The sequence below is a fragment of the Parus major genome, chromosome 6 (assembly GCF_001522545.3).
Source record: "Parus major isolate Abel chromosome 6, Parus_major1.1, whole genome shotgun sequence".
Lineage (NCBI taxonomy): Eukaryota > Metazoa > Chordata > Aves > Passeriformes > Paridae > Parus > Parus major.
The window spans coordinates 4,866,076-4,893,270 of record NC_031775.1 but is presented as its reverse complement, the minus strand read 5'-3'; the positions used below and the strand labels follow the sequence as shown (position 1 = coordinate 4,893,270).

At 39.0% G+C, this 27,195-nt stretch overlaps 1 protein-coding gene across 8 annotated transcripts in view; it reads left to right on the top strand.

Annotated features, from left to right (window-relative positions):
- The first annotated feature begins 307 nt into the window (after positions 1-307).
- The window catches only part of CABCOCO1 (ciliary associated calcium binding coiled-coil 1), an 80,230-nt gene continuing 53,342 nt past the window's right edge, over positions 308-27,195 (top strand). For 4 of the 8 annotated variants that reach the window (XR_004498170.1, XM_015632608.3, XM_033515811.1 and 1 more), the window contains exons 1-2: positions 18,631-18,688; positions 25,616-25,746. Coding sequence is in view for 3 of the 8 variants with exons in the window: in XM_015632608.3 (XP_015488094.1) it covers positions 18,671-18,688; positions 25,616-25,746 (149 nt within the window). In the remaining 5 variants the exon portion in view is untranslated. Of the gene's footprint in view, positions 469-9,762; positions 9,855-10,140; positions 10,289-18,630; positions 18,689-25,615; positions 25,747-27,195 lie in introns of those variants that run through there. The other 4 variants (XM_033515809.1, XM_033515808.1, XM_033515813.1 and 1 more) reach the window with 4 other exon arrangements.

The following is a 27,195-nucleotide window of genomic DNA, read 5'->3' as shown; positions in this document are numbered from 1 at the left end:
CTGGTAGTTTTCATTACGCCTTGGATTTGGTTTTGCACTCCTTAGAGTTCAAATCAGTCTTAATTGAATAGTTGATGCCAATGTCACAGTTTAAGACCAAATGACAGTGCAGAGACTAAATGGATTTGGGTACCAAAGCACTTTAATCATAGATTTATGTAGTCTTTGAAATGACACATCTCCCCTGTTCTGTAGAAGAGAAGGCGCAGTCCAGGAAAGAAATTAATGAGTTAGCTTGATTGTCCTTCTTTAACTATGACCATCCTCTTCTGCACAGGTGTCCTTGGAGATTGAAGCCATGATCCCAAACCCTTTCCCAGGGTCATGTGTCCCCTGGCTGCCCTCCTTGCAGGGCTCCAAACAGAGAATGCCTGGTTTTGGCTGGCTGGTTCTTGAACTCAGTGCCTGATAACTGGCTCACTGCTGCCCACAATCTGCTCCTCTCCAAGGTGGGCTTCTCTACTCAAGGTAGGTGACTTCTCTACTCTCATAAATAAATTACTCCCTTATGCTGTAGGGATGAGCTGCTAGGTTGTTTTCTTTAAAGCAGATCTGCAGTGAATTTCTCAAACCTCTTCACAATCATTCTTTAAGTGTCAGGTATTAACACTGGAATTAAAGGATTTAGATTCTAACCTACAGCCCATTTCTCTGATACCTAATAATAAACATCAGCAGTTCATTTTCTATCTCCCTTATTATATTTAAAACAAACAAAAAGCTAACTGCATTGCTGCTGATATTGGCCATAAAGCTCCAGCTGTACACTTAGTGTAAAAAAAATGAAATTAAAATCAATGGCACCAACAACCACCCCCACGTCCCCAGCCCCACTGAAACATCAATAAGAAAACCTGTGACTTTAGAGAACAAAAATATTTCTCAATTTGATTTGATACAATTTATTTCCAATAAGTTTCACAGTCAGGAGAAAAATTTAAAAGTTGTTATGTTTAGAGCATAATAAAAAATAAAATTTAATGGATTAATTTGCATTTTTCTATCAGTTATCCATGATTCATACTTACCTCTAGGAATGCAATACACATGAGTCATACAAAGAAACAGCCTCTGCATAGGAAATTACCCTGTCATTTATAAGTAACATTGCCTTCCGGAGCTGAAGCAAAGATGGGCCATGGTAATCACAGATAAATCTCCACTGACTTGGAGCACTTGTTTAGAAAACCCACTCTCTGTTGTGTGTGTGAAACCAGAGCCTGACACAGGGCATATGGAGTGTGCAGTTACTAACTCCCATTTGCTTTGGGGATCCTGGGAACCTTTCAGGATTACCACTTCAGCTAAGTTTTTTTTTGAACAAGATACATTAAAGGGCACCTTGCACTTTGGTGTTCTTACTGAGCCTCCTTGCAGAGCTGTTCTTCCCTTTCTTGGAGCCCTATGTACACCTGGAGTCAGGTAGTCAGGCATCAGACTCCTTGTCTGCTCCATGCAAACTTCTCCCTTAGCACACACTTAGCAAGCTTGGAAAGAGGCTTGGTGAGAACAGCAAAGCCAGGAGCATGTGCCAGGACAAGGTGCCTCGGGGTGGAATTGCCAGTTTGACAGCCAGGGGCTGTCCCACATTCGACAATGAGCTGAGCAGGGCCATCCCCAAGAACTGTGGCTGTTGAAGCACTCTGCTGAGAGAGATGGGACTACTACGGCTCTTGTAAGACTTTTGATGAAGCCCTGTGCCTTGTGCATTAATGTGTCCTCCTAAAATTTCTGGAGGCTTCTTCTCTTTTTATGAGATTGTCATTTAAAACAGATGGAATGAAGCCCAAAAGCTTCCTAGTTTTTCTCTTGAATTTTCCCAAATTATGGAAATGGGAGAGAGAGAAAATATCATACCAACAGCGTCTGTTGACTGCCAAATGTGTTGTAATTCTGTGGCCTTTTAAATAAATGCTCTTAGTATGTATTGCAAAGCCTGCAAGAAGAGGAACTAAACATACCATGATTTGAAGCCCTGTACTCAAGAGGCTGAATATCATTCAGAATGAGGTTTCTAATTTCAAATATGAGTAAACCACAAATTTTCTCAAATCTGGAAATACAAGACTGCACACCTTTAATCACTAGTATATAGTGTATCTGATTGGTATTTTCAGAGCATCAGTAAAACTCACAGAGAGAAAATAGACATGAAAACTACAGTGTATGCATGGAATATCAGTGATTATGTTATATATGCATCTGAGATTTGTACTTAATTCAAGCCAGGATCTAATCCAGTTCCCATTAAGTCAGTGGGAATTTTGCCAGAGAAAACAATAGTAACAGGATCTGGCCAAAATAATTTAATCCACCCTCTTCAGCTGCTGTGCTCACAGCAAGAATGTTACCATTAAGAAGTTTATATGGACATAAATATTCACTTTAATTTCCTAGAGTTTGTCTACTTGCTTAAAATTACATTTGTGATTAAAAAAAAAAGAGCAACACAGTGTACTATAGCAGCATTTTAATCACTCTAGGTTCAGGAATAAATAGAAGAACATCTTAAATATTTTATGCAGATAATATTGTAATTTTGAGTTAACAATTTATTTTGGTGTTGTTTCTATCTTTTTCATTCTCTGTTGGTTTATTTTTCTTCTGTTGGTTCAAGTTTTCACTGTGAGAGTGATTGTGATGAGTTTTGAATTTTTTTCTCCTATAATTGCATTCTGGAAAATTGTCACTATGCATGTTGTACCACTGAATTGCATCTTGCCTCATGCTGTGATTCCGTTCCAGAAAGAGGAAAAGTTTTGGGGTCTATCATACTAATACTATGTTTAGTGGACTGCTGAGCCTTTCAAGGATGTAAGAACATCAGCATAGGGAAGTTTTTAGCAGCTGAGGCATTTTTCAACAGTATTCAAAGGTTTTACTACACCAGACCCTGCTCATCAGTGCTGCCCTTTCCCTGTGAGCTTCATTAAGAGCTGCACCAACTGGAAATTGCTCAGGTTTAGCTAGTTGGCTTAGAACTTCTTGAGGGAGAACAAGAAGCCTATTCTGGAGACCTGGTGGCTTGCACCTCTGTGCCTGGCATATTCTCTGAGCTGAGTAACCTTAATACTTCTGTTCTGTGTCCTTCATTTCCTTTCTACAGCAGGAGCAGCAGTGAGCCCTGAGCTGTGAATGCATTGCAGTTGCAGTCAGCCCTTCTCAGAGAAGGCGAGCACTGATGTGCTCCAATACACGGGAGAAAGAGGGGAGAGAGGGCTCTTGCTTCCAGGCTGGAGCAGCCTGTGCCTGGAGGGCTACACCCGTGGAAAGAGAGACCCACGTCGCAGTGTGCCCATGGGAGGGACTCACGTTTGCAGCAGGTGTGTTAGGGCTGCTGCTTGTGAGAGTGGACCCGCGGCAGAGTTCACAGAGGACTGTCTCCCGTGGGAGGGACCCACGGTATCAGAGGAGAAGGACTCCTTTAAGAAGCCTCTTTTAAGAGCTTATTTTGCTTCTCATTATCCTCCTCTGACTCTGTTAGCAATAAAATTCACTTTACAACTTAAGCTGAATCTGTTTTGCCCATGAAATATTTCTCCCAGTCCTTACCTTACTCAGAAAGTGTTTGCTAAGGTTTTTTTCCCCTCTCCTCTGAGCAGCTGTAGCAGGGGAGGGTGAGCGCACAACTCTAGTGGGTGCCTGGTGTTGGGCCAGTGTAATACCACAAGAAAAAGTTGCTAAAATTTCAACTTTTCCCCTGCCTTCTCTCTCCTTTTTTTCTCCTAGATGTATTTTCTTCAGTTTCTGAAGCCTTGAAAATCTTTGGGGGTTGAACTAAGGCAAAAACATACTATACATGCATTTTAATGCCTCCTTATGGCCCCACAACAATGTCTAATATTGTTGTTCTTCTTGGATCATCTGAGTTTCCTTTCTTAGTTTGATGAACCAAACAAAAGAAAGTCACTGAGCGCAGCCTAGTGCAGGCAGAGGGGTCCATGGGAGGCAGCAATTGTGGTTAACATAGTGTGTACTGGCCATGTGTTCCAGCTCATGACCCCACCGAGAGATTTGGTATCTTCACCTCCTCATAGGACAAATTTTAAATTTGGTTTGATCTATGCTTTTTATTCTCGCCAGACCTTGGATGTGGTCTCAGTGATGGTATCCAAACCCTTCTGTTTGCCCATCCTGCTGACTTTGATATTGTCACTTGCTTTTTCTTTCCTTCATTGTCTAGTCTTGCTTCCTAGGACTATCTCTATACAACAGTATAGTGATATGCGTATTATTTTTTTTTCTTTTATATTAATATTTTAACTGCAGAGGCTGTTACCCAGGAAATGATTGGATCATTTCACAGTGGATATCTGAATCCTGTAAGTGGGTAGTGAAGGTTACAAAATTCTCATACTGTCTCCTAAAAGTATTTGGGGGGATTTTTTCAGTGCCTCTGCAAAACCATTTAATTCTGTATTCTGACTATCTGGTTATAAAGTTGAATGTATATTAAATCTGGTTTTTGAAAGAAACAGCAAAATTCAATGCATTTAATTAAAATCCTGGATAGGAAGTATAAAAGCTTTCCTCCTGGATATATTGAGTTATGAGTTGTGTGACTGAACATTATTTTATATTTATATTTGGTGAATTATTTATTCCAAATAGATTAATTATAAAGATGACTCTGAAAACAAAACAAGATCTCCCAATGTATAGTTGCTTGATTGTGGGAGTGGGTGGTTTTTTGACTATCTAATCTATTGAGAGAATCCATGCATCTTTATTATACTACTTAATGGCCTGAAAATACATTATGACAGCATAGTAGCTTATTTATAGATATATAAAGTTGAATTACTTTTAATGAGATATTTGCATACAATTATTGCAATCACACTGAAATGGAACAGCTACCTAAGCACATTTTTGAGACACTGGCTCAAGAACTCTGAGGATTTCCCTTTGCAGCTGCTGATAGAAGTAAATTTTTTACCCATGCTCCAGACTGCAGTACATGCTCTACCACTACTTCTGGAGGGAGGGAGCCCATGTTGTTCTAAATTAAACACTGATTCCCCTGAGAAGTCCAATAGGTCCAGTGGAAAATATAAGCATCTAATGTTTCTATGGATGTCAGCTATCATAGCAAGTCTGTTTCCTATTTCAATTAATATTTTGCATAAATCAGTGTTTTAGTAAAATAAGCAACACCACACTGAAAAGAACACAAGACAACTGTAATTAAGCTATATGTTTAGTAATGTGCTGAACAAACAATGGAAAAATGTACTCTTTGGTTACTAAATCAATTGTAATCAACCTCTGCCCGCCCACTCATCCACCTTTATGAGCAAATAATACAGCTGTAGATATCAGGAACAAATCCAGAAACTAAATTAATAAAGCAAAATTGCTGGTTCAGCTACACACATTGGCATGAATGTATTACTCCCTACAGCTTTATCTCTACAAACATCTTTTCTCTCCCAGAGGGAACTTTAAAATCCATACTGTTAAAATAAATATTAAGAAATTGCTCAGCATTATAATTACAACATAATTTAAGAATTTTTCTGCCTTTTGCCAAATTGGTTGAAATATGATGGATTATTAACAAATTGTTTATTTCCAGTAGTCAAAGACAACCTATGGGCTAGTATTTGCTGTCAGGCAGCTTGTCGAGCTTACAGTGATCGTCTGAGAGAGGATATTTGTAGAATGGTGACTGCCATCACATGGTGTGGGATAGCAGGTCAATGTGATTCTGCCACTTCAAGGTAAATGCTTGACAGTATAGAATCATCTTTCATCAAACCTTCCCTCATAGATGTGGGCAGAGGAAAGGCATTTACTGTCTACCAGAGTAAGGGTGAAGTTGCAAGGGATCTGTTTAACATTTTCTGGAGCCTGAAGCCGAAAATTGCATTCTCGTTAGCCTGGCAACAGGTCATGGTGACGGGCTGTATCACGGGTTCCTCCCAAAGAGGAGTGATGATGATAACTAGGAAAGCATGAAAAAAGTGCCTGCTCCATGTCCCTGTGTCCACAGTAAGGAGCATGGCAGCATCCTGGTCTCAAGGCAGCCCCACTGTGCCTGTCTGGGAGCCAATGTGAACAGAACTAGAGCACACAGAAGCCTGATTCATTTTAGTGTGTGTAACACAGACATGGACGGAATATATACACAGGCCTTTATAACCCTTGGGAACTGCAACAAGGGGATGTCAGCTCAATTACCAATGGCTCTGGTTTGATTATCCTGCAAACTGCAGTATTCATGTATGGCAGGAAGTGTCTGGGAATTTCAGGTGAAGTGCACACAGATAATGTGTTTAATGCTTTTATCTTATTAACCTGTAATTATTAGTCATTGAACTATTTAAAGAGCTAAGTGCTATTTAACAATAAAGGACATTTCCTTGCCAGCTATTTAATAGTCTTCAAAGAGTGGACATGGCTTATGGGCATGAAAAAGAATGAAAGGAAGAAGCACAAGTCTCTAATTCCTGGGTTGAAATTCCCTGGAGGTGTTTGTCCAAAGAAGGGAAAATCCAGATCTCCAGAGCTTATCCCTAAAGAGAACGTAAAACCGCATTACTTTTCTGTTTCTTATATAAAAGATTCCAGTAATCAGGATTTCCTAGAAAAAGGTCCTAGAAAGAAGCTATATCTTAATTTTTGCTGGCTTCCCACAGAGTAGCAATTATTAAATCAAATAAATACTTCCTACAAACATATATATATATTTGCAGTGCTGAAAGTATAATTCTTATTGTAAGAAAAAAAGTTTTACAGCTTTACTCATAGTCTATAAATATTAATAAAATAATTTCTAGTAGAGCCTTTTGAACTTAGAAGATATTTAGAAAGTATGCAATTATTACATAATGAAATCAAGAGTTTGAAGGGAGACAAACCCTGAAAGAAAATTCAAGTTTACTTGGAAGATTCTGATACATATCTTCAGTGATTTTTAAAAACATTTTGGGTTCTAAGTTACACTAGTGCCTTGATGATACTGAAAATCTTGAGTGCTGAGTTTTGTGGCATTAACAGTTAAAAACTGCTAGTGGCTTGATCAAAACCACAAAAACTAGTGAGAACTTAAGAGCTGGAAATGAAAGTCCTTATTTTAATTTTTAAAATTATTCTGCCGTAACCAACCTGTGTGCATTGGACTGATTTTGTTCCAGCTTTCTTTACTCCATAAATATACAAATGGCGTGATATGCCAGTAGGTCCAGCTTTGAATATTCAGAGAAATTGCACTATAGGATCTGTGGATGATGATGAGATACTAGGCACAGGCCTCACTGGACCTTATATATCCAAGTTAGCTGAAAAGCCAACTGCAGCAGCAAGCTCATGTCTCCTGCACCTGCTTTGAATGTTTGGTGATAGCAGCTACAGTAGCACCTAGATAAAAACAACATTGAACTATAGAGAAACCACAGTAACATTGAAGAGTTGTCAGTGGCTGTGGCTGCAGATCTGCAGTGGGAAGTGGAATGGGACAGGTGTCCTACAAAAGCCCAATTATTTCTTTCAGTGCTTTATAATAAGGTAATCAGAATAATATAGGGTATGAAAATAATTCTGGCATTGGAACATGTCGCGGTGCATTGTTGTTCATTATATTTGTTTCAATTACATTCTTTATTGTTAAGTTGTGCCCCACCCCCCCCTCCTCCCCCATGTTAATACTTTGGTCCCAATCGTGCCCTCCTAGCGCAGTTGCCAATCCACCCTGATACCTGCCCCTTGTTCCCGAATGTTCCCTGTTCCCCCTCCCATTAAGTTGTCAATCCTCCCTTGTGCCAACCCCTGCCTGGACTGCCCCCTTTGGAATTCCCCTATTCCTCCAAGCCCTATTGGAGCATGTGCCCCACTCTCCTCCCCTTGTGTTCCCCATTGGTTTATGTATTCTGTAACCCCACCTTGTGCTCCTCCCCTGAGTCTTCCCTATTGGGTTATTGTTTGTACACTCCTCTTGCTCCTCCCCCATACATAAGTTGCTGTACCCCTGTATCTTTTGTCTTTCTTCCCTGGAACCTTCAAGAGAATAAATCCCTTTTGGAAGCCACATGGAAGACCTCTCCCTCGTACTTGCTCCTGCCCTCGACGCTGGACAGCCACTGCTGTAGAGCATAAGCCCTAAGCTGCCCTGCTTTCCAGGAGCAGCCCACTCTTGGCTTGGTGCCGGGAGCTGGCTGGGGAAAAAAAATCTGGCTCCATGTCAGGAACACCATGCAATTCCTTTAGCACACAGCTTCTCTTCTAGGGAATGAGTTGGGTGCAACAATGTGGATTCTGCTGCACCAAAGTGACACAGGTTTACTGATGAGAAGCAACTGGAGGAATCCCTGACATGTAATTAAGTACATCTGTCTGTACTGCATAGGCAGTGAAGGCAAGGATTAATAACAATCCCAACAGTTCTCACCAGACCTGAAGTAGCAGCCTACTGCTTCTTGCATTCCATCTTTTCTTTATTAGCAGAAGAGTATGGGGAATATTGTGACTGTATTAAATAAACCCAGGTCAAACTGACCATGCAGCAGCTTGTTTGAGAGGTCAGTTCTGTGAGCTGGTGGGAGAGGTCATATCTTGTCTGGTGTCATTGGGGCTGCACATCCTGCAAGCACTTCTGGAGTGTTACATTGACAAAAGTGATGCCAGGAGGGCTTATGCACCTGAAGGCTGGGAGGATGAACGGGATGTGAACCAGCCCTGAGTCAGCCATCCTCCAAACGGCCAAAGCTGCTTCAGCGTGTATTATTGCCAAAGCACTTGAGGAGTGCACGCAGCTCTACAGGGACACCAGGACACTGGTCACTGCTGGGGAGGGGATGCTCAATGAGCTCTTAGACCTTGCTCCCTGATACCTGCTGGGTACCACAGCTCTGCTCAGCTCTCTCAAACTGTGCTTCAACCCATTTAAATCCTTTGTGTCTATCCTGTGGTACAGGCACTGTGAAGTGAGGGAAGCTCAGAGGAATGTCTGAGTTGACCCCAACTGGGCCAGCAGGCTCATGTGAGGCATCAATTTCTTCCTAGGAGTGGAAGCATTGCCCTCCTGAAATTACAAAAAGCTTAGTGGTCTTACAGTGTGTTTACATACGTTTAAAATAGAGTGAATTAAATAGAAGTAAAAGATAAAGAGAACACATGTGGACTTCATTAAGATTTATAACACATCAAAACTAGAGACAAAAATTTGCAGTAATGATTAAGCAAATGAAAATAAGTTACTTTGCGTTACTAATGGACAGTTTATATTGCAAATCCACTGTCCCATATTGTACAGTATGCACACATTACAGAATCTCGTCGTTATCTCAAGTCAATAAACAACATTAGCACAAAGCCAAGAAGATTTATAGTATGCATGAATTTCTCTCCATTACTCTTTTCCAATGAAGTTTCTGTAACTCTTTCTGTTGCATTTGAATTACTTCACCGATGCAGCTAATTCGTGGATTAGCTCCCTTAGCTCCAGTGGAAGCACTCCAAAGATGATTTTGAGGTGTACAGTGAAATAGGTCATACAGTGAGTAGATGGATATTATAAAACAAAGTACTCACATTGATTGTCAATGGCATCACCCCATCAACCCCAGAACAAGTGGATTTTTAATAGCCTGTGTTACAGATCTCTATTAGAGAGCAGTCATTTCTTTATTTTCTTTTTCTATTGTTTATGTTCTAAATCAATTAGCTCCTTGGAAACTATTTTTCCTTTCATCTGGAGACAAGTGCTATTTCTGTTTATGTTTTTATAGTTACTACATAATATGGCTTTTACTGTTCTTGTAGAAATGTTCTCTTGGACTGTCTATCATCTTCCAACTGAAGATCCCAAAGCACATGGCCCATTTTATGCCTCCCAACACTCAGAATGTATATAGGTAATTTTATAGATGTTTAATAGACAAAAGGAGTTAAATTTCTGACTTGTCTGGAAAATTCTAATGGGTTTAGAGTGCTTGCCTTTTGGGAATGATCCTTGCACATTCATATCCCAGCTGTTCCTTCTGGTGGAAACCTGAACATTACTTAGAGGACTGTGTATCTAAATGAATTTTCTGTTGCGGGTGGAGGTTTACATCAGTGCAGTGATGGTTTTGGATGGGCCTGGGTCTGCTGCAACAAGCTGTTACATTTCTTCCTAACATGTGTTTCACATGACTGCAGAATTAGCACATCATCACACAAATGATCCATGGCGGGTTCAGTCCAGGAAGGAATCAAATTTAAAAGGAAACTGCATGTGCGCAATTTGAGATTTTTAAATGGGAGCTTCTGCTAGAAGGCTTATAGAAAAATCCTGGCACATATTGAGGTAAGAAAAATGTCTTTACAATTTCAAAATTTTCCAGAGTTCTCAGCAGCATTAATCAAGATGAAAAAAAATGCCAAAATTGTATTAATTATGCATGTGTAATGGTCTGGTAAATGTGAAGATCTTAAAATTATGAGAAAAGAGTTTGATGTTCTCTTCAGTACTTAAGTTCATTGGCATCCCCTGCCCCCAGAATTACCAGCAAGCTAAATTGTGCCTGAGCTTCTTAAAATGCATATGGACTGACACTAAGTATGGACATTTTCAGTCTTAAAAGAATAAAATCGAGAAAATGGCAACTAATCAGAAACAAAAGTTACATTACATGCCTAACTATTGTAACTATAGTGGCCACTACTACTGCTATCATAATACACTAGAGAATTTAAAAGCATTTAGATTTGCCTTTTCAGCTGACCATCTGCCACAAGTGCTGTGCCATCATAAATGACTTTTCAGCTGTTATGTGTTATTGTCTAAATCACCATTTTGAACCTGGAGTATAAGCTGTACAACCCGTAGATCAAATCTATGAAATTGGCTCTTGTTTGCAATGTGGTTATTTTAAAAGAAGAAAATACCCAGTAAATCAAACTCACAAAGAATTTTAATTATGCTGCTTGTTCCTAGTAGCAGTATTACAGTTTTACATTCCAACACTGTGTGCATGGGAAATGTAATACACAACACCTGTTAACAATATGTACTCTGATGAATACTTGGCTAAAAATTGGTGTCTGATTTTTTTTAATTATATAGGATGGAGAGAAAGAATATTGAGTCCATTTTTTTCTGTAAGCAGACAGAAAGTGTCTATTTGTATAATAATTTGCTTTTTACCATCAGATGAAATCATACAGGGAATGATTTTAGTCTAATACAGAAATAATTATGACTGCTCTATCATTATTACATGAGTGATAACAGGACTTAAGCATAGCAGCAAAAGGTATAGGTAGCACTGGAAAAATTATTTGCATTATAATCCCCTACTTGCAGCCTCTGATTTTAATTCTTATTTGGAACCAAAAAGTTATATGGTTGAGTTCAACTTAAAAAATGCTTTATTTGGATTGCATTTAATTTCTCTATATTTTCAACAAAACGTTTCACTGTAGCTGTGAGAAAAATATTTCTCTGATATATGTATAAAACATTCAGTTACAGTTTATACTTTAAAACACAGCAGAGGCAGTGAAAATTTAAATAGTCATTTATCAAGAAAAATGTCTGGCTTGGGTAACATGCAAAAGGTTACCAAGAAGGAATGTGTGATCCATGTGCTAGTATAAAAGCAAGAGGTAGAAGAAAAATTACCTTGTGTGTGATAAACCCAGGAAATAAAACTTTGAGTCAGTTTTGTGTAGGAAAGTCTATAGTCATCTTTTGAAGCTTAGTCTGGTTTTGGAGCTCAATCTTCTTTTCATCAAAGGGAGCTTTAAAGTCTACATCAGAGGAAGTAAAGAGGCAGAAATCAGAGTTGAAAGAGCATCCCAATCCTCCATTTTGGGGACTTTTCATTTTTACTGCAGTTGAGTTCTAATTGCTAATTTTATAAATAAGTAATGGCTCAGTCCTCCCATCCTTGCACTGGCTGAACTGCTGTGGCTTTTCTTGTGAATTGCTGAGCTGCTGCCCTGCTCAGGTGGCTGCAGTGCTGAGATAGGGGGGCCCTGACAAGGGTTGGCAGTGGGTGGGTGCGTCGCTGGTTCTGGTTGAGGAGGGAATTGAAAAAAGGTTGAGGAGAGCAACTGGAAATATTACCCAGGCAGCCTAACAAAGCTGTGTGCTTCTGAAGACAAATGTTTTCACTGCAGGGTTCCAAGGGAACAAAGGGAGTCATGGCCTTTACAAAGTACACAAATGGTTGAAATACTTGTATACAAAGTCTGACTCACAGCTCATGTAAAAAATATGACAAAATTCTTAGTCTAATTCATTAACTCTAAATAGTGTCCTTTCAAATGCCATCCCCAGAAGTAGTTTCCATTTGAGCTATTTTTTATCCTTTTGCCACAGATTGTTTTAAAAGAATTACGGGAAATGACAGCTGTAGAACTAAAGTTCAGTTATTCACAGATGAAACTACAAAATGCATGGAGTAATGTAATCCAGTCAGACAAGTGAGTAAATTATATCTTGGTTGCAACAATGCACCACTTGCTGAATATCAATAAGGATATGTTTCCTTCTTTAGAATAAAAATATTTGCTGTTAATGTAAATGGTTCTGAATATCTCTGGCAGTTTAGGCACAGATGCCAAACAGCATTAAAACTGAGAAGAATCTTGTATGTTTTGTTTGCAAGGAAAACTGTGTTCACAGATGTTAAAACAAGGAGGATAATTCCTTTTACATTGCTTTACCATAATGAAACTTCATTAATTTCTATCATCTTCTTTCAAATTTCAAGTAAAAGGAACACTGTCAAACAGTGCACTGAATTTTTTCATTCTCCTTCTGAATTTCCTAGGATAAGTATGTGGGTAACTCTGCTCCCTGTGGACCAAAATATACCACTACTCTCCATAACCCAAGTCACAAGTGTCAGCAGAGTATATTTGAGTTGTGTCCCATCTTTCTCTTCCTTTGAATTTTGAGCTCCAAGATAGTGAGGAATTCAAGAATGGGTTAGACTAATCAGACTTCCACTCTACAACAGGCTAATTCTGCCTCAGCTAAATCAATAAATTACATTAATAAATACCATATTGAATGACCCCTGTTCTAGAAGAAACCCATAATGTTCTGCATGACATCACATGTAGAACTCGTATGCAGTTAAAGTGATATTCTTAGCAAAATATATGTACTGGCCCTTACTGGGTCCTGTGCTCAATGAGTTTTATTTTTACAAGAAGAAATATACTTAAGCTCTCTAGAGCTCTGCAAATTCATTTATTACATGCAACTACGTAATCTTTTTGGAGTGAATATGGACATTAACTCCTCCTTTCAGCTCTCTATAAACATAATGCTTGCACAGCAGATTCTTCAAATTCAGAATCCAGGAAGTGCTCCCAGGACTGACTACTGAGTTATATACCCTTTTATTTTAATGTACCTTTCCAAGATGAGTCCATAATCTCAAATGAGTCAGGGAAGAAAAGGGGATGGGCAATAACGAACAGCTTCATCATAATTTAACCCTATCGCCTAGTGATCACAGAATAGGCTCTATGCTCACATATTTAAGGAGACTACATGTTCTTCCTGAATATGCTCATCCACTCCTTGGGATGTGTACTCTGTGATTCCAAGTACACACGGAGGAGACACGTGACACCTAACCCAATTTATTCCTTTGATCTGGTGGCAGGGACGCTTAGGATGTATTGCTAGATTGCAGAGTGACACATTTCACTCTCTTGGATAGACCTCTCTCTGTAAAATGGAGATACATTTGCCATACTGACTCTTCAGGTATTGCTGCTGTAGTTGGGATCCTGCTCCAAGACATCACTTAAACATGATGTTATTATGTCCCAGTAATTCAGGCTTGCCAGCACTTATTAAATAACTAAAGAATTATTGAGACACCTTGGAAGCTGTTTGTGTAGTCCAACAAGAAAACAATTCACAAATAAACAAAAAAACCAGTCAGCTTTAGTATACAAAACAACGTTTGTCTTGAGTAACTATAGTCTCTCTATTGAAAATCCCCCTGTAATTTCAGCTGGGTATTTCAGCTTCAGTATTTTCTCATTTGCTGCCCTAAATTGTTATATGTTATTCTGAAAGCTGGTTAACATCACATGGAGAAGGTGGCAAAAAATCAATAGAGCTTCACAACAACGGCATGAAAGGAGTAAAATATGAAATCTCTGGAAGAAATTATGTTCCCATTTGGGGAGAAAAGGGAAAGGACAAAGGAATCAGTTAATTTATATTTTTTTGGTAAACTTTGCTCTGTTACTAAGTTGTAATACTTCCCACAGTTGTATCTTTTTATCTTTGGTCTGGCATCAAAATGGAACAGTAATTCAAACTGAAAAGTCAAATTTTGTCTATCAAAATGAAATTTCAAGAGAGTTTTCCCAGAAGATTAATGTCTCATCTTTTTTGTGGAGTAAAATATACTCCAGTTCATGTAAACTTGCCAAGATTAATGATACTTTATATCATTAGAAAAGATATAGAGTAGATGGGATTTTTCCACTGAGCTCAAGTGGAAATCTGAAAAGAGAATATAAACATATGTATTATATAGAACCAATACTTAAATATATGTTTAATAGATAACGTTTTATATAGAATATGAATATATGTACTCCTGTATTTTACAAATTTTATTTCTATTTGCTATCTAAATTATTCTTTCTGGTGATTTTCACCACTACATTAATTGGCAAATTATGTTCTGCACAGAATGTTCTCCTGAAGAATGCAGCTCTCTATCAATGAAACAATTCTCTCAACAAACCCAAAACCCTACACTATCCTTATGTTAAATTATTTGTCCACTGTCACCAGTGTACTCATGGTTGTATAAGAGTTAGGGGACCTAGAGTCAGTCAATTGTCAATGCTCCTCTTTCTGTCTCTTGTCTTGAATTTGGGACTTCTGAGTGGATTGTTCTGGTTTGAATAATAATTGTGAGGAGTCCATGAGTTCTACTGAGATTTTGGTTTTTGTTTTATCAATTAGTGGAGGGTAGGTAGTTTGAAACAGCTGCGCTCTAGATTATCCATCTTGCTTTACCTTATGCATCAGGTTTTTGTACTAAAAGGTACTTAGAGAGGAGAAAAACCTTAGCCTTCTTAGTTCCTGCTGATGGTCTACTGTTATACAAACATTTACATTATTCCTACAATTTAATACATAGTAAGGAGCTGTCTTGAACTACTGGATTAAATAAATTTCTATTTCTGCTTGAAGTTCTTATTGGCAAGGAAAAGTACAGGTCCTCTGGAGATGGGTTACATGTTCTTTTAAGTATTTTTTATCTAATTTTTAAGATTTCTATGAACCTCAATTCAATTTCTTGGCAATATATATAGCAGTCTTCTGGCTATAATCAAGAAGAGAATCAATCTATAATTTGTTTTTATCCTCCATTGAGCCACTTCTTGTTATGGCAAGAAGATAATGGAAACATTGATACAATACACATTTTACTACTTTCATTTCTCTGTAAGCATATTGTTTTGAATAATTGAAAAGTTATGATTTACTACATTTAACTAGTACTTTCTTATTGCTGGGCCAACATTACAAGTCTCTCAAAATCACTGTAAAATCACATGAAACTTTTGTCTACCTATTGATTAAACAGGAAGGGAGAGATACTGAGCTAGATTATGTTGACAAACAGTGAACAAAAAAAGAAGCAGCATCTCTCCCTAAATAACTCCAGGCTCTGTCTATCCTGCTGCTGATACACCAGAGCAGTTATCCTCTCATACCTGTCTCTCATTTTAATTGGATACTGCCTGAGAAATGACAGAATTATCTTTTGTTTTAAAAAATGTTTCCCTGACAACTTGACATTTATGTTTTTCTTTTCCTAGTACATAATCATGCCCAGAACTTTTTTCTAAAGATGTGCATCTATATATGTAAAATATAAGAACATTACCTAGGGGGAATGCTGTTCCCTGGATAGATTATCTGTGAAGAATGTTATAAAGGAGCTAGGAGGGGATGATTAATTACTATGTTAATGCACTCATGTACAGTAATGCAGGGCTCTTTATTAAGAGTCAAGTAGCCCTAATGTCCTGTTGCTTTCACAAATTACCCATTTATTACTAGGAGGGTCAAAGTCAAATACTGTGTGCAAGTTCTCCACATATGCCCATGGTTTCTTCTCAATTCTTGAACCACAGGGCATGAGTATAAGCAACTTGTTGTCACGAGGGCTGGCAGCCAGAGGAGCTATATGTCCATCTGATGTTGATGTAACAAGCAAGGCTCTGCTACGAGTTTCCATCTGCTTTTCATCCTAAATTTGCCTACGTCTAATTATTATGCTTGATGATGCTTAACTAAAAGTGAATGCAAATGTGTTTGTAATTGAACATTTTTATAAGATCTCTGTCAATAGAAGGATGTTTATGTGGGCCTGTTTTGTGTTACAAAACCTTTGCTTTATAAAATGCAACTTCTGAAAATTCATTATTTTTATTAAATTAAGTTTCACTTTCTCCTGAAATGCCACGATCTCTGCAATGAGTCACAAAATCAGATGGAATCACCTTGGTTATTAAAAGTTTTGAAGACTCAGTGGAATATTTTGGAGCACTTGCAGCTGCTGGTTGTGTTCCGATTGCAGGTGGCCTGCACTATCAAAGATTTATTTGCAGCTGTGACTTATATTCCCCTTTTGACATGGATTTGTGTGATGCAAGTAATCTGCTCCCTGCCCAAAAGATGGAGTGATGAAGAGGAAAGTATTTCTACAAAGACGTGTAGTTCATTGTGCAGGGAGCAGTGTGGGGATGCTATATTGGTGATGCTTCAGAGCATAGTTAACAAAATGAAAATCTGAGGACTTGAAGAAAATTAAGGGGAGCAACCAGCTCTTTGCCCAGCCGTTACCAGGGCTGAGTGTTAGTGGGCTGTGTGGTGGTTATCTTGTACAGGCTAGAGGTGGCCCAGGCACCATGAGCTAAAGAGCTTTAATCAAAGACAGAAGATAAAGAAAGTGCTCTTTCCAAGATCCTCATGTGCTGAGTGATACCAATCTTGGCAAAACATCTCCCAAACCTGAACTCTGGTTGCTTCTCAGAGAAATAGAAGAGCACTTATTTGTAAACCCAGAATTTCAAATATGTTCTGTTTAAATTAAACTTTTAAAATATTAAATGACAGACACTTTCAGGAAACCTTTGCATCAAAAACAGCTGCACAGTGGAGAAAGAGCTCTGCTGTTCTCCTCTAAACTGGAGTCTCTGTGACCATTAGAAATCATAGGAAATCTACCATGGTTACCTGTAGTAGGAAAAGACTATGTCAGCATTTGAGGTTCAGTATTTTTGTGTTGCACTTAACAAGTTTTGTATTTGAAGGAAATTAAAAAGCTACCTTAACTATTCACATACACATGAACATGATTTTGTAAACATGAAGGATCCACATGAAATTAGATGGCATGGCTTGATGTGACTCTTGAATCCTTTTTTTATTTTATTTCTAAGCCTTCTGACACCAACTATTTAAAAATCTAAATTGAAAAGTAGGAAGTTTAGGAGCTCACTACTGGAAACGTGGTTTGAGCTTCAATCATTGCTCAGCTTCAATCACCTGCTCAGTTCACGTTTTGTGTAAGCGAGAATTCAGTCCTTTTATATTGAGCAAGAGAAACAGAATTAGATCTTTCTAAAGGCTTTAAGCCCTCAAGTCTTTTACACTGAAAATGTTCATGGAAGTCAATGGGCATTATCAGTTCAGAGGAATGCACGGTTAAGTCTAGAATCTACCTGTTACCAACTAGATAACATAATAATGTACCCAATGTTACATTGCGTCCAAATACCACACTTAATTTCCCAGTTTTAACACCTTACTATGTGCAGTGCTTGCAGCTCTGAATAATGTTCTTATTTGATTAGATTTATATACACTGTAAAAGGGGAAGTAACACAGCTATACAGCTATCAGACACAGAGCACAGCACAAATTGTAGGAATTCACAGTATGGTCTCTATTTCTTTAAAATTCACAGTGTGGGCTCTGTTTCTTTAAAATACTGTGAATAATTCTACAAAACACTGCAGGATCCAGCTCTCTGAACCTCAAAGATTTGTGACTCCTTTTGGAAGTGTGATTGGTCTACCTGTGTCAGTGAGGGTCAGGGTGTTTGAGCAAGAACAGGAGCTACAGACGTGTTGAATCTCACACTATACATCACAATCTTAGTGGGTAATGGGCATGTTCTTGTCTCTTGTGCCCCAGCTAGGACACACACTGTACTTTGTGGTTTACACATTTTAAGAAGCTGAGGATGACAACCTTCTGAAGGTGGCACACTGCTCCGAAGCAGTGGCAGAGCTTGAAACAGCTGCAGAAAATCCCGGGAGGCCCTTGCTTTATGTGGGGCACTACAAAGAAGTTGTTTTGCCATACCAATTCCCTCAGCACACCCATAAACTTTACAAAGTTAGATCATTCTTTGTTTTCATTACTGTTCATCTACCAAATGCTTTCATTTTATTTGGTCTTGGAGGCAACTGCTATTACTCTGAATTACTGCTGCTGCATACAATAGAAAGCTGACAAAGAAAACGTTTCGACGCAGTTTTAGTTCACAACTGCTGCAAGTTCATTAAAGAAAAAGGAGCAGGCGCCAGGCCCTGCCACGGCGGCAGCGCGGCCGTGAGGGGCAGGGCGGAGCTCTGAGGGGAGCGGGGGCGGGGCCGCCCGTGCCGGGGCTGGGTGACCATGGCGGAGAGCGCGCAGGTACTGCCGGGAGAGGAGTGGCGGGCCTGAGACGGCGTTGGGGTGTTTTGTATTAAATTGTCCATGCTGAGCTGCAGCTGAGGGCCGCAAGGATGGTGAGGGATCTGGAGCATATCGCTTGTGACGAGAGACTGCGGCAGGTGGACTTGCTTAGTCTGGAGGAGATTGAGAGGTGGTCTCATCAATATATTTAAATGTCTCAAAGGTCAGGAGGATGGTGCCAGTCTCTTTTCAGTGGTGTCCGCTGACAGGATTGGGAGCAATGGACTTAAACCGTAACAGAGGAATTTCCATCTCAATATGAGGAAGAACTTCATGTTGAGGTTGGCAGAGCATTGGAACGGGCTGTCCAAGGAGGTTGTAGAGTGTCCATCTCTGGACAGACACATTTGGAGACATTCCAAACCCACCTAGACGTGTTCCTTTGCCACCCATCTCGCTTGGGGGATGGACTGTATTACCTCCAGAGGTCTCTGCCAACTCAAACTATTCTGTGATTTTGTGTAGAAAAGGGTGTGGTTTCAAGTACAAGTACACCTGTTTCACTGTCACCCCCCCAGGCAGTTCAATGGAGAGACACTGCCAGCCCTAGCAAGGCAGTTCCTCCAGCAGAGACTGTGGAGCCTGGGCTGGCACAGCCCAGCCAGGTCTGTCTCTCAAACCCTCTCACCTCACCCCGAGCTACTGCTGGTGGGTGCCTCATCTACCTCTGATCTTCCTCTGCCTCACCAGCTTTCACTTGGTTACAGACGCTCCTTCACAAATGTATGGTTATTTCTTGGTATGTTGGGTTTGTGTGGCAAGGATTTGGTAGTAAGGAGCTACAGGAGTGGTTTCTGTGAGAAGCTGCTGGAAGCTTCTCACATGTCCACTAGAGCCAATGCCAGCTAGCTCCAGGATAGACCCACAGCTGGCCAAGGCTGACCTCACCAGAGAGAGGAATCATTGGGAAAACAGATTTAGAAGGGGGAAGGAGGAAACCATACAACAGTAGATGGAAGAAGGGGGTGAGAATATAGGAGAGCTACAGTCCTGTGAGCACCGAGACCAGCAGAGAAGAAGAGGAAGGAGGTGCTACAGGCACCAGAGCAGATTCTTCTACAGCCCGTGGTGACACAACTGTGCCCCTGTGGCCAATGGAGGTCACAGCGGAGGAGACACCCGTGTTGGAGCAGTTCATGGAAGATTCCCTCGTGGGAGGGACCCCATGCTGGAGCAGGGTTAAAGTGTGAGGAATCTTCCCCATGAGGAGACAGCAGGGTCAGACACACCATGTGATGAAATGACTGCAAGCACTTTACCCCATTCCCCTGTGCTCCTGGGGGGAGGAGGCAGAGAAAATTGGGGGTGAAATTGAGCCTGGGAAGAGAGGAGGGGTGGGTAAAGAGTATTTTGAAATGTAGGTTTTCATTTTGCATTATTCTACTCTGATTTAATTGGTAATGAATTATCATTTTTCTGCCCAAGCTGAGACTCTTTTGCTCATAACAGTGACTGGTCAGTGACCTTTCCCTGTCCTCATCTTTCCTCACAAGCCTTCTATTATATTTTCTCTGCCCTGTTCAGCTGAGGAGGGGGCTGACAGAGAGGCCATGGTAAGTTCCTGGCATCCAGCCTAGGTCAAACCACCATAGTTAGCTTTTTTGTGATGGTAGGGGTCTCCAATTTTTGTTTGTTGAGGGAAGGGCTTGTGGTTTCCTTTTAAAGGGCACTGGGGGAGTGGAAGCAAGCTTACACTTTCCTTCCAGCAATATCACGGTTGTATTTCTCGCCTTTCATTGCCTTAGGTAGCTGAAGTGCTCTGGAGGATTTTACAAATCCACAGAGTTTGCATTAGTATTTGTTTTATTTGCTTGTCTTAGGCCTCCTCCGTGTTTTTTTTCTGTTTCCGTTTTTGACTTGGTTGACAGAGATGTGGTTTGTGACAGGCAGCTCATCTCATGCTGCATGTGAAGAGATATAAGAATAAAATTTATTCTTCCCAAGAATGTATGAGGTGTTGCATCAACTCAGAATTTCTCCCTCAAGCTTATCTATGTAGTTGTAGCTACTACGAGATAATTTTCTTCTGGTTGAATTGCTTTGTTGTCTCCACTGGCTGAGACAGTGGAGAATATGCTGTGACTGTTATGGGGGTGGTTAATGTGGAGTAGTGTCATGGTTGTGTCTTTGTCAGTACAAAAAGCTTACCATTTAGGCTTCCTTAAATAAATAAACCCTCTTCCATGTGAAATGTGTTATAAAGTATTCTAAATGCCTTATGAAAAATATATGCATCTTTCACCGTGTGCTCCCGTTAGCACTCTCCGTAAATATTTTGGCAGTTGGAGCAGTGTAACACTGGGGTAATGCAGTCAAATCACAGTGAAAGGCTACAGCGTGTGCTCAATGGGAACCGACAGGCTGTCAAAAATATATCATACATCTGTTTGAAATGTACCGCTAAAATTTTTGTAGTTTTTACTTCATGCCTTTATAAAAAAATCTTTAGAGGAATTCATTGAACTTTTTTTTTTTCACGTGTTTTCTGTTCCTTATGTATTGAAGTTTTTTCTAGCACAGTTGCTTACCTTTGTGATATTTCTGTCTCTCCTTTATGTTTTTTTTTTTATTGTAAGCCCTGTGGAATTGTTTGTTTTTATGAATCACCTTCTATAGTCTCTAGTTTTAGCTGATGGTAGCTTAGCATGGTCCATAAGCAAGGTGTAGGAAATTCTGAATTCTGATAGTTTTTAAATATAATTTCTTACATTTTGAGACAATTCCTTTTGATTTAAGTTGAATATTTTTATAACTGTTACAACTTGTAATGGCTTCCAGCAGAAGGTCTATTAGAAAATCTGAGTACTGATCTTAGCAAGTATTGCTGCTGCTGCTGCTTTATTTTTAACAACATTTTTTCTCATAAGTGGTCTGCAGCTGGGAGAACATCAGTAAAATTTAATGTTGTCATACATTTGGTCATCCATAAATCTTGATATTTGGACTGTGAAATTTTTGAAATTTATTTTGTTATTTATTTTGTTATTAAAAGGACACTATGATGTTTATAATGGTCCTTGAAAGCTTTCTTTGCCTATTGGTTTTGTCTTTTGCATTTGACACATCTGCATATTTCCCTTTTGAAGGTAGTTGAAACTAGTGCTGCTATTTTTATTTCCTCATTTGTTTGATGACAAAAGAAATGTTTATGACTAAAAATAGCAACTATTGGATCTTCCCATTGTGGGAGCAGACAAGCTGGGCCTTTAAAAACAGAGTGAATGTGTTTCTGTTTCTGCCTTAACTCTTTATGGAGAAAGCTTCAGGATTTTCTGCCACTACTGAAGCATTTGACAGCTTGATAACAAAATGTGTATAATAATACAAATAACAGCCTCTGTTGCTGGTGTCGTTTGGTTAGGTTTTTTTCATTCCCACTTTGATTATAGTTGTAACTGATACACAGCACTCTTCTAGGGTACATCTGCACTGCTGTCAGCCCAGGTAGAGTAGTTGAGCTTGCTTTACATGAGCTACTGGAAAGTTGAGTCCAGTCTGATTTCTCTGGTGGGGTGAGGACAGCAGGATCTTGGATTTCTTCCACTTTCAGTATTTGCTAGAGTTGACAAGATTTGGTAAGCTGTTCCTTTGTGTGTATATTTTTGGAAGCCATGATTTTGCAAAGTGTGGTGGTGTATTCTCAAACAAATGCAAATACTATCTTCAACCACTGCAGAGGGCTCATGCCAAAGAAGAAGCTTATATTTTCTTCAGGAATGCTCGTTGCCATTGCTGTGTTTCAAGGTTTGGCCACTCTGGAAAGGTCCTCACCAAAACTGCAGGTGGTGGGGCATTTTTCCTAGCCAGGGGTGGCTCAGTATGGGTTTGGAGTTTTGAGTGTTCTTCCCTACCCCTGTAAACACAGAGGTTTTTAGGAATTTGCTGTTTAACTATATCATGCTGCTGCTGCTGTTTCCTGCTTCATGGTAGTTTGTGGACACTGGCTGAGAGATTTAGGAAGATCTTACTCTTTTATTTTAGAATGTATGATTTGGTATCTTGATTTTATGCTGTTAACAAGGGATGCCCACAGCACTTGCAATAAGGTGTTGAATAGGCAGGAACATATTATGTATTCAGAACAGCTGAAAATCCTTCAAAGAAAAATAAAACAGTAACAAATAATTCTCTAGAAGTAGCCTGTACTTAAGTAGGCTGTCTACTGCTGGGAATGGGCATTTTTAGGAGTGGTTTCAGGAGTTTTTTTCCTGACAGATGAAGACAGCATTACTAGAATTAACTCACCTTGGATTACCTCAGTCAGTCACTGCAGTTAACACTAAAATGAACACTAAATTCTTTGACACCAGTGAATGCATATAAAAATAATCTCCTGGTATTTTCAGTAGTGGTTAAAGACAGCAATCAAGAGACAAAAGTAATCAATCAAAATACTTATAAGCTTTTCATCAGGTCTGTGTGTAGGTTCAACCCAAACAGAAGCTGTCCATAAACACAGAATTGTTTAAATGATTTATGGACCTTCACTACTTCCTTAAATTACAGAAACATTGCTGATTAAAAAAAAAAATAAAAAATATCATGTGCTTTCTCTCCATATTTCCTCATCTGTCATTTGTAACAGTATTTCTTCTTATCTGATACCTGTGCCTGTTATAGTGGACAGTGGCACCCCAACCCCATCCTTATCATAAGCATTAACAAAACCAGTAATACATTGGTAAGAATGTTGCTACTGGAAATGTTGTTCCAGGCTCCAGGTGATGAAATGGTTCTTGGGAGGCATTCACCTTGCCTTGTAAACTATTGTGGTTTGATGTGCAGATTACGGAGCCTTATCTGCAGCACTGAATTACAGCACCTGCCTATCTCTTCAGTTTAAACTGCAACTTGTAAAACATTAACATTTTGCCTTACTAACAATTATGCCCAGCGAGATGTAATTATTCCTTACTAACAATTATGTCCATACGAGTAATATGTAATTTATGTAGTGGTGGTCACCAAACTGAAGTATTCTATGTATTGAACATCCTGAGAGAAAGTGAGAGAGGAGCATTAATTCAGTTTCCAAAACATCAGTATCAGTTATCCATTTAATTCAGCTCCCACAGCTTCTAAAGAATCTCATGTTCAACAGGTTTCTAACACCACTGTAGGAAGGCATTTATACTTTTTCTACGTACTGAAATATGTCTTTCAATAATTGTAGAATATTAGCATGTATTGCTATTGGTTTTTCCCTTCAGCTTCAATTGTAGCAGCATAACTGACTGTAGGAGTTGGGGTTTTTTTATTCTGTGTAAATTACTGCTAATAAAAGTGAACTAACATCATGCTTTTAACTGTGTGAAGGAAGCCTTCAGTTACTCCATTTTTGTTCCAATGAGACATTGTATCTGAGACTGACTTGTTTACAGTTGGGAACAATAATTTTTCTTATTGAAATATATGTGAAAGTACTCTAGTACTTAATTAGAGAGGGGAAGAATAGTCTGTTCACTGAATGAATGTTCTTTGTTGCTTGCATTGCAATCTTGTTTTGTCCTGCCTGATTAGTTCTTCAGCTAGTCACAGATTTCAATACATCTTGTAGCTTGGCAGCAGCAGGGGGAGTAGTGTAGCTTTATTTGGGGGCTCTCCTTGACTGGCACTGGAGTGAATTGATAGCAGCTCAGAGCAGTGCTGGTCAGGCTCAAAAATCAGTGTATGTCAGGAATTCTGCTTTGCTCTTCCTATGTGAGCTGGAAGCAGGATTCTGCAATCTTTGCCTTGCTGCACTTCTCTAAACACCAGGTCCTGCAGGTGTACAAGCATACCTGCTACTAGCAAACTGTGACAGATGTTCGTGTGGTCAGGCCTGGCAGACTCCCAGCAGAAAGGCATTTTGTAACTGTTTCAGCTGCTTGATCAGAGCTGGGCCAGCACGAAGTGCCCAGCCAGGCTCTTTACAGTTTAGTTTTGAAAGCCTGCAAGGATGGAGACTCCTCTGCCTTTCTGAATTATCTATTCTAACGCTTAAATATTTTCATAGTGTAGTATTTTTCCTTATGATTCCCTACAGTGGATCCCTTTCACCTGGAGCACTGTCCCATAACCATTGTCCCTTGTTCCCCTGCTGTGCACCTCTCTGAAGGGGCTGCCTCATCTCACACCTCACTTTGCCATCTCCATATTCTTTTGGGAAACAGTTTTATGGGATTTTTTTCCTGCTGTTTTTTGCATTTCATAGATTTTTTACTGAAATTTCTTTTTGTCAATGACAACACAAAAGAAAATATCATCAAATATTCCTATTTTTTTATAGACCATTGCATTGTTAATTGATGCTCAGTTTGTTATCCCCTAAAACATGTGCATTCTTTCTAGAAACAGTAGTATCAGATCCTTGTGTATCATTCTTTTGCAACAAACATCATTGACTTTTGTATGGCTAGGGGATGGACAGAGTGTAGACAGTAAATTTGAAAATGCAATCAAGCGCATGGTGGAGAACAAATAGCATAGTAATATGTGTTTATTCTCATCATATGTTTAGGAGAATGTTAATTTTAAAATTTAATTATTGTGCAATGCAGTATCATGTTGGTCCAATTTAGATTCATGGATTCTTTTGCACCTTTAAATCTCTGTTGTTTTTACTTGCAAATTAATTTAATCTTGTGCAGCGCATAATATGTCAGTGTATTCCCATATGAATTTATGATAAAAATACTATATTCCATGTATCTGCCCAGCTTTTCTCTAGTGAGAATGTGTTAAGGTATTGTGCTACTGCTGTATAATTACAGTTGTCTTACATTTTTGGCATTTGTTGAATTAATCCCTTGTATACCTCTTCAATATAAAAATGTTATTTAGCTAAGTTACTGACATAACATAATAAACATCTTTAAAATTACATTCCTATGCACCTGTATGCAGGATGAAGTCCAAGATCAGGATGAAATCCAAGATCAGGATGATGTAGGTGGAAAACAGATTACTAATAGGACATTTATTTCTCTTTCCCAAATTATTGCCTTGTCAGAAGAAAATCTGGAAGGAGTTGAAAAGTAAGTAACAATGAACAGTGCTGGAACCCATATAATAATGAAATAAAAGTTGTACACTATTTGTTAGATTTCTTTTGTGATGGTTATGTCATTAGTGTTTAATTATTCAGTTAAATCATTGATATTTAATATTATTCACAAAAGATGGAAAAAATACTTTTGGTCTCAGATCCAGTTTGGTTTACTGCTTTTCTTATAGCTCTTGATTTTGCTTAGACTCTGTTTGTTCCACTTGTATTTCACCTTGTTGTGGTTTCTGAATTTACAATAGCTTTAAATATGCTGTAGACAAAATACTAAGATGTAAATAAGAACAGGCTGATGCTGAGATGTTCTTTGTAAGTCTCACTGGGTAACATTTTTTGCTAAAACATTCAAAATTCTGTACTTTAAAGTAAGTTACCAAAAAATCAAAAAGGTCTTAATAGTTCAGCAAGGGATGGAAAGCTTAAAAAGGTAACAGTGGGTTCCCATTATGGTGCAGTGGGGAAATAGGAGGCAGCCAGACTTCTGATGTCAGGCTGTCTTTGTCTTTCCTGTACCAACACTCTCCCTTGTTATTAGTGTTTAATAGCAGTTAAATTTTGGAGGCCAGGAGTTCAACCTGAGGCTCCAGATTTATATATGAAAATGGGACTTTTCAGAAGTGCAAGAATTATTTAGGAGCACTTGTGTCTGTTAGCAGGTTCTTAGGGAATTAAAAGCCAAAGGGCTGGGTTGCTGGTCTAGTTTGGGAAGGAAGAGGTGGGGGTTATATAAAATCCAGCTTTGTTCTTCTGAATAGGTAACCATTTACCAATGATTAAAATATTCCTGAAATATATTCTGTTCTTCCTATTTGTCACTATTCTAGGGAGAAAAGGTCTTTCTGGATTTTTTTTAAGAAAACTGGAAAGAAAAGTTGTTACCATTAAATAACAATACAAAAATTCTTCCCTTTCCTGTTCTCTCTTGCACAATAGGCCTCTTTAAATTTAGAGGAGACTGAAGTGTACAACTCACGAAGACTAAAATGTGCTTAATGACACAATTCTTTGTTCAGCTTTCTCATTAAGATTAAAAAGCACTGAAAGATCATACGCTATTTGAGACGCAGCTGATCACATATGTATTTATTTACAGACTGTACAAGGGGAATGTAAAGTATATACTGCATCTGAGTGAAAGTAGCATAGTTACAGGATATTTTATGCACACTAAGCAGTTTAGCAGCAGCATTAAAATTTTGTTTACCACAGTGCATTGTGTCTATTTACAAGAGCAGTTTGAAGGCCGTAGCTAAGGTTAGAAAATCAGACTAGATCTGATTCAGTATGAGAGTTTTGATGTCCTCCAGTCCCGTCTATCAGGGAATTTTGTACTGCTGTCCATAAGACTTGAGCCCTATGAAGAAAGAAAAAGCACTGAGGATAACTAGGAAATCTAACTGCCCCATCATTTCTCAATCAT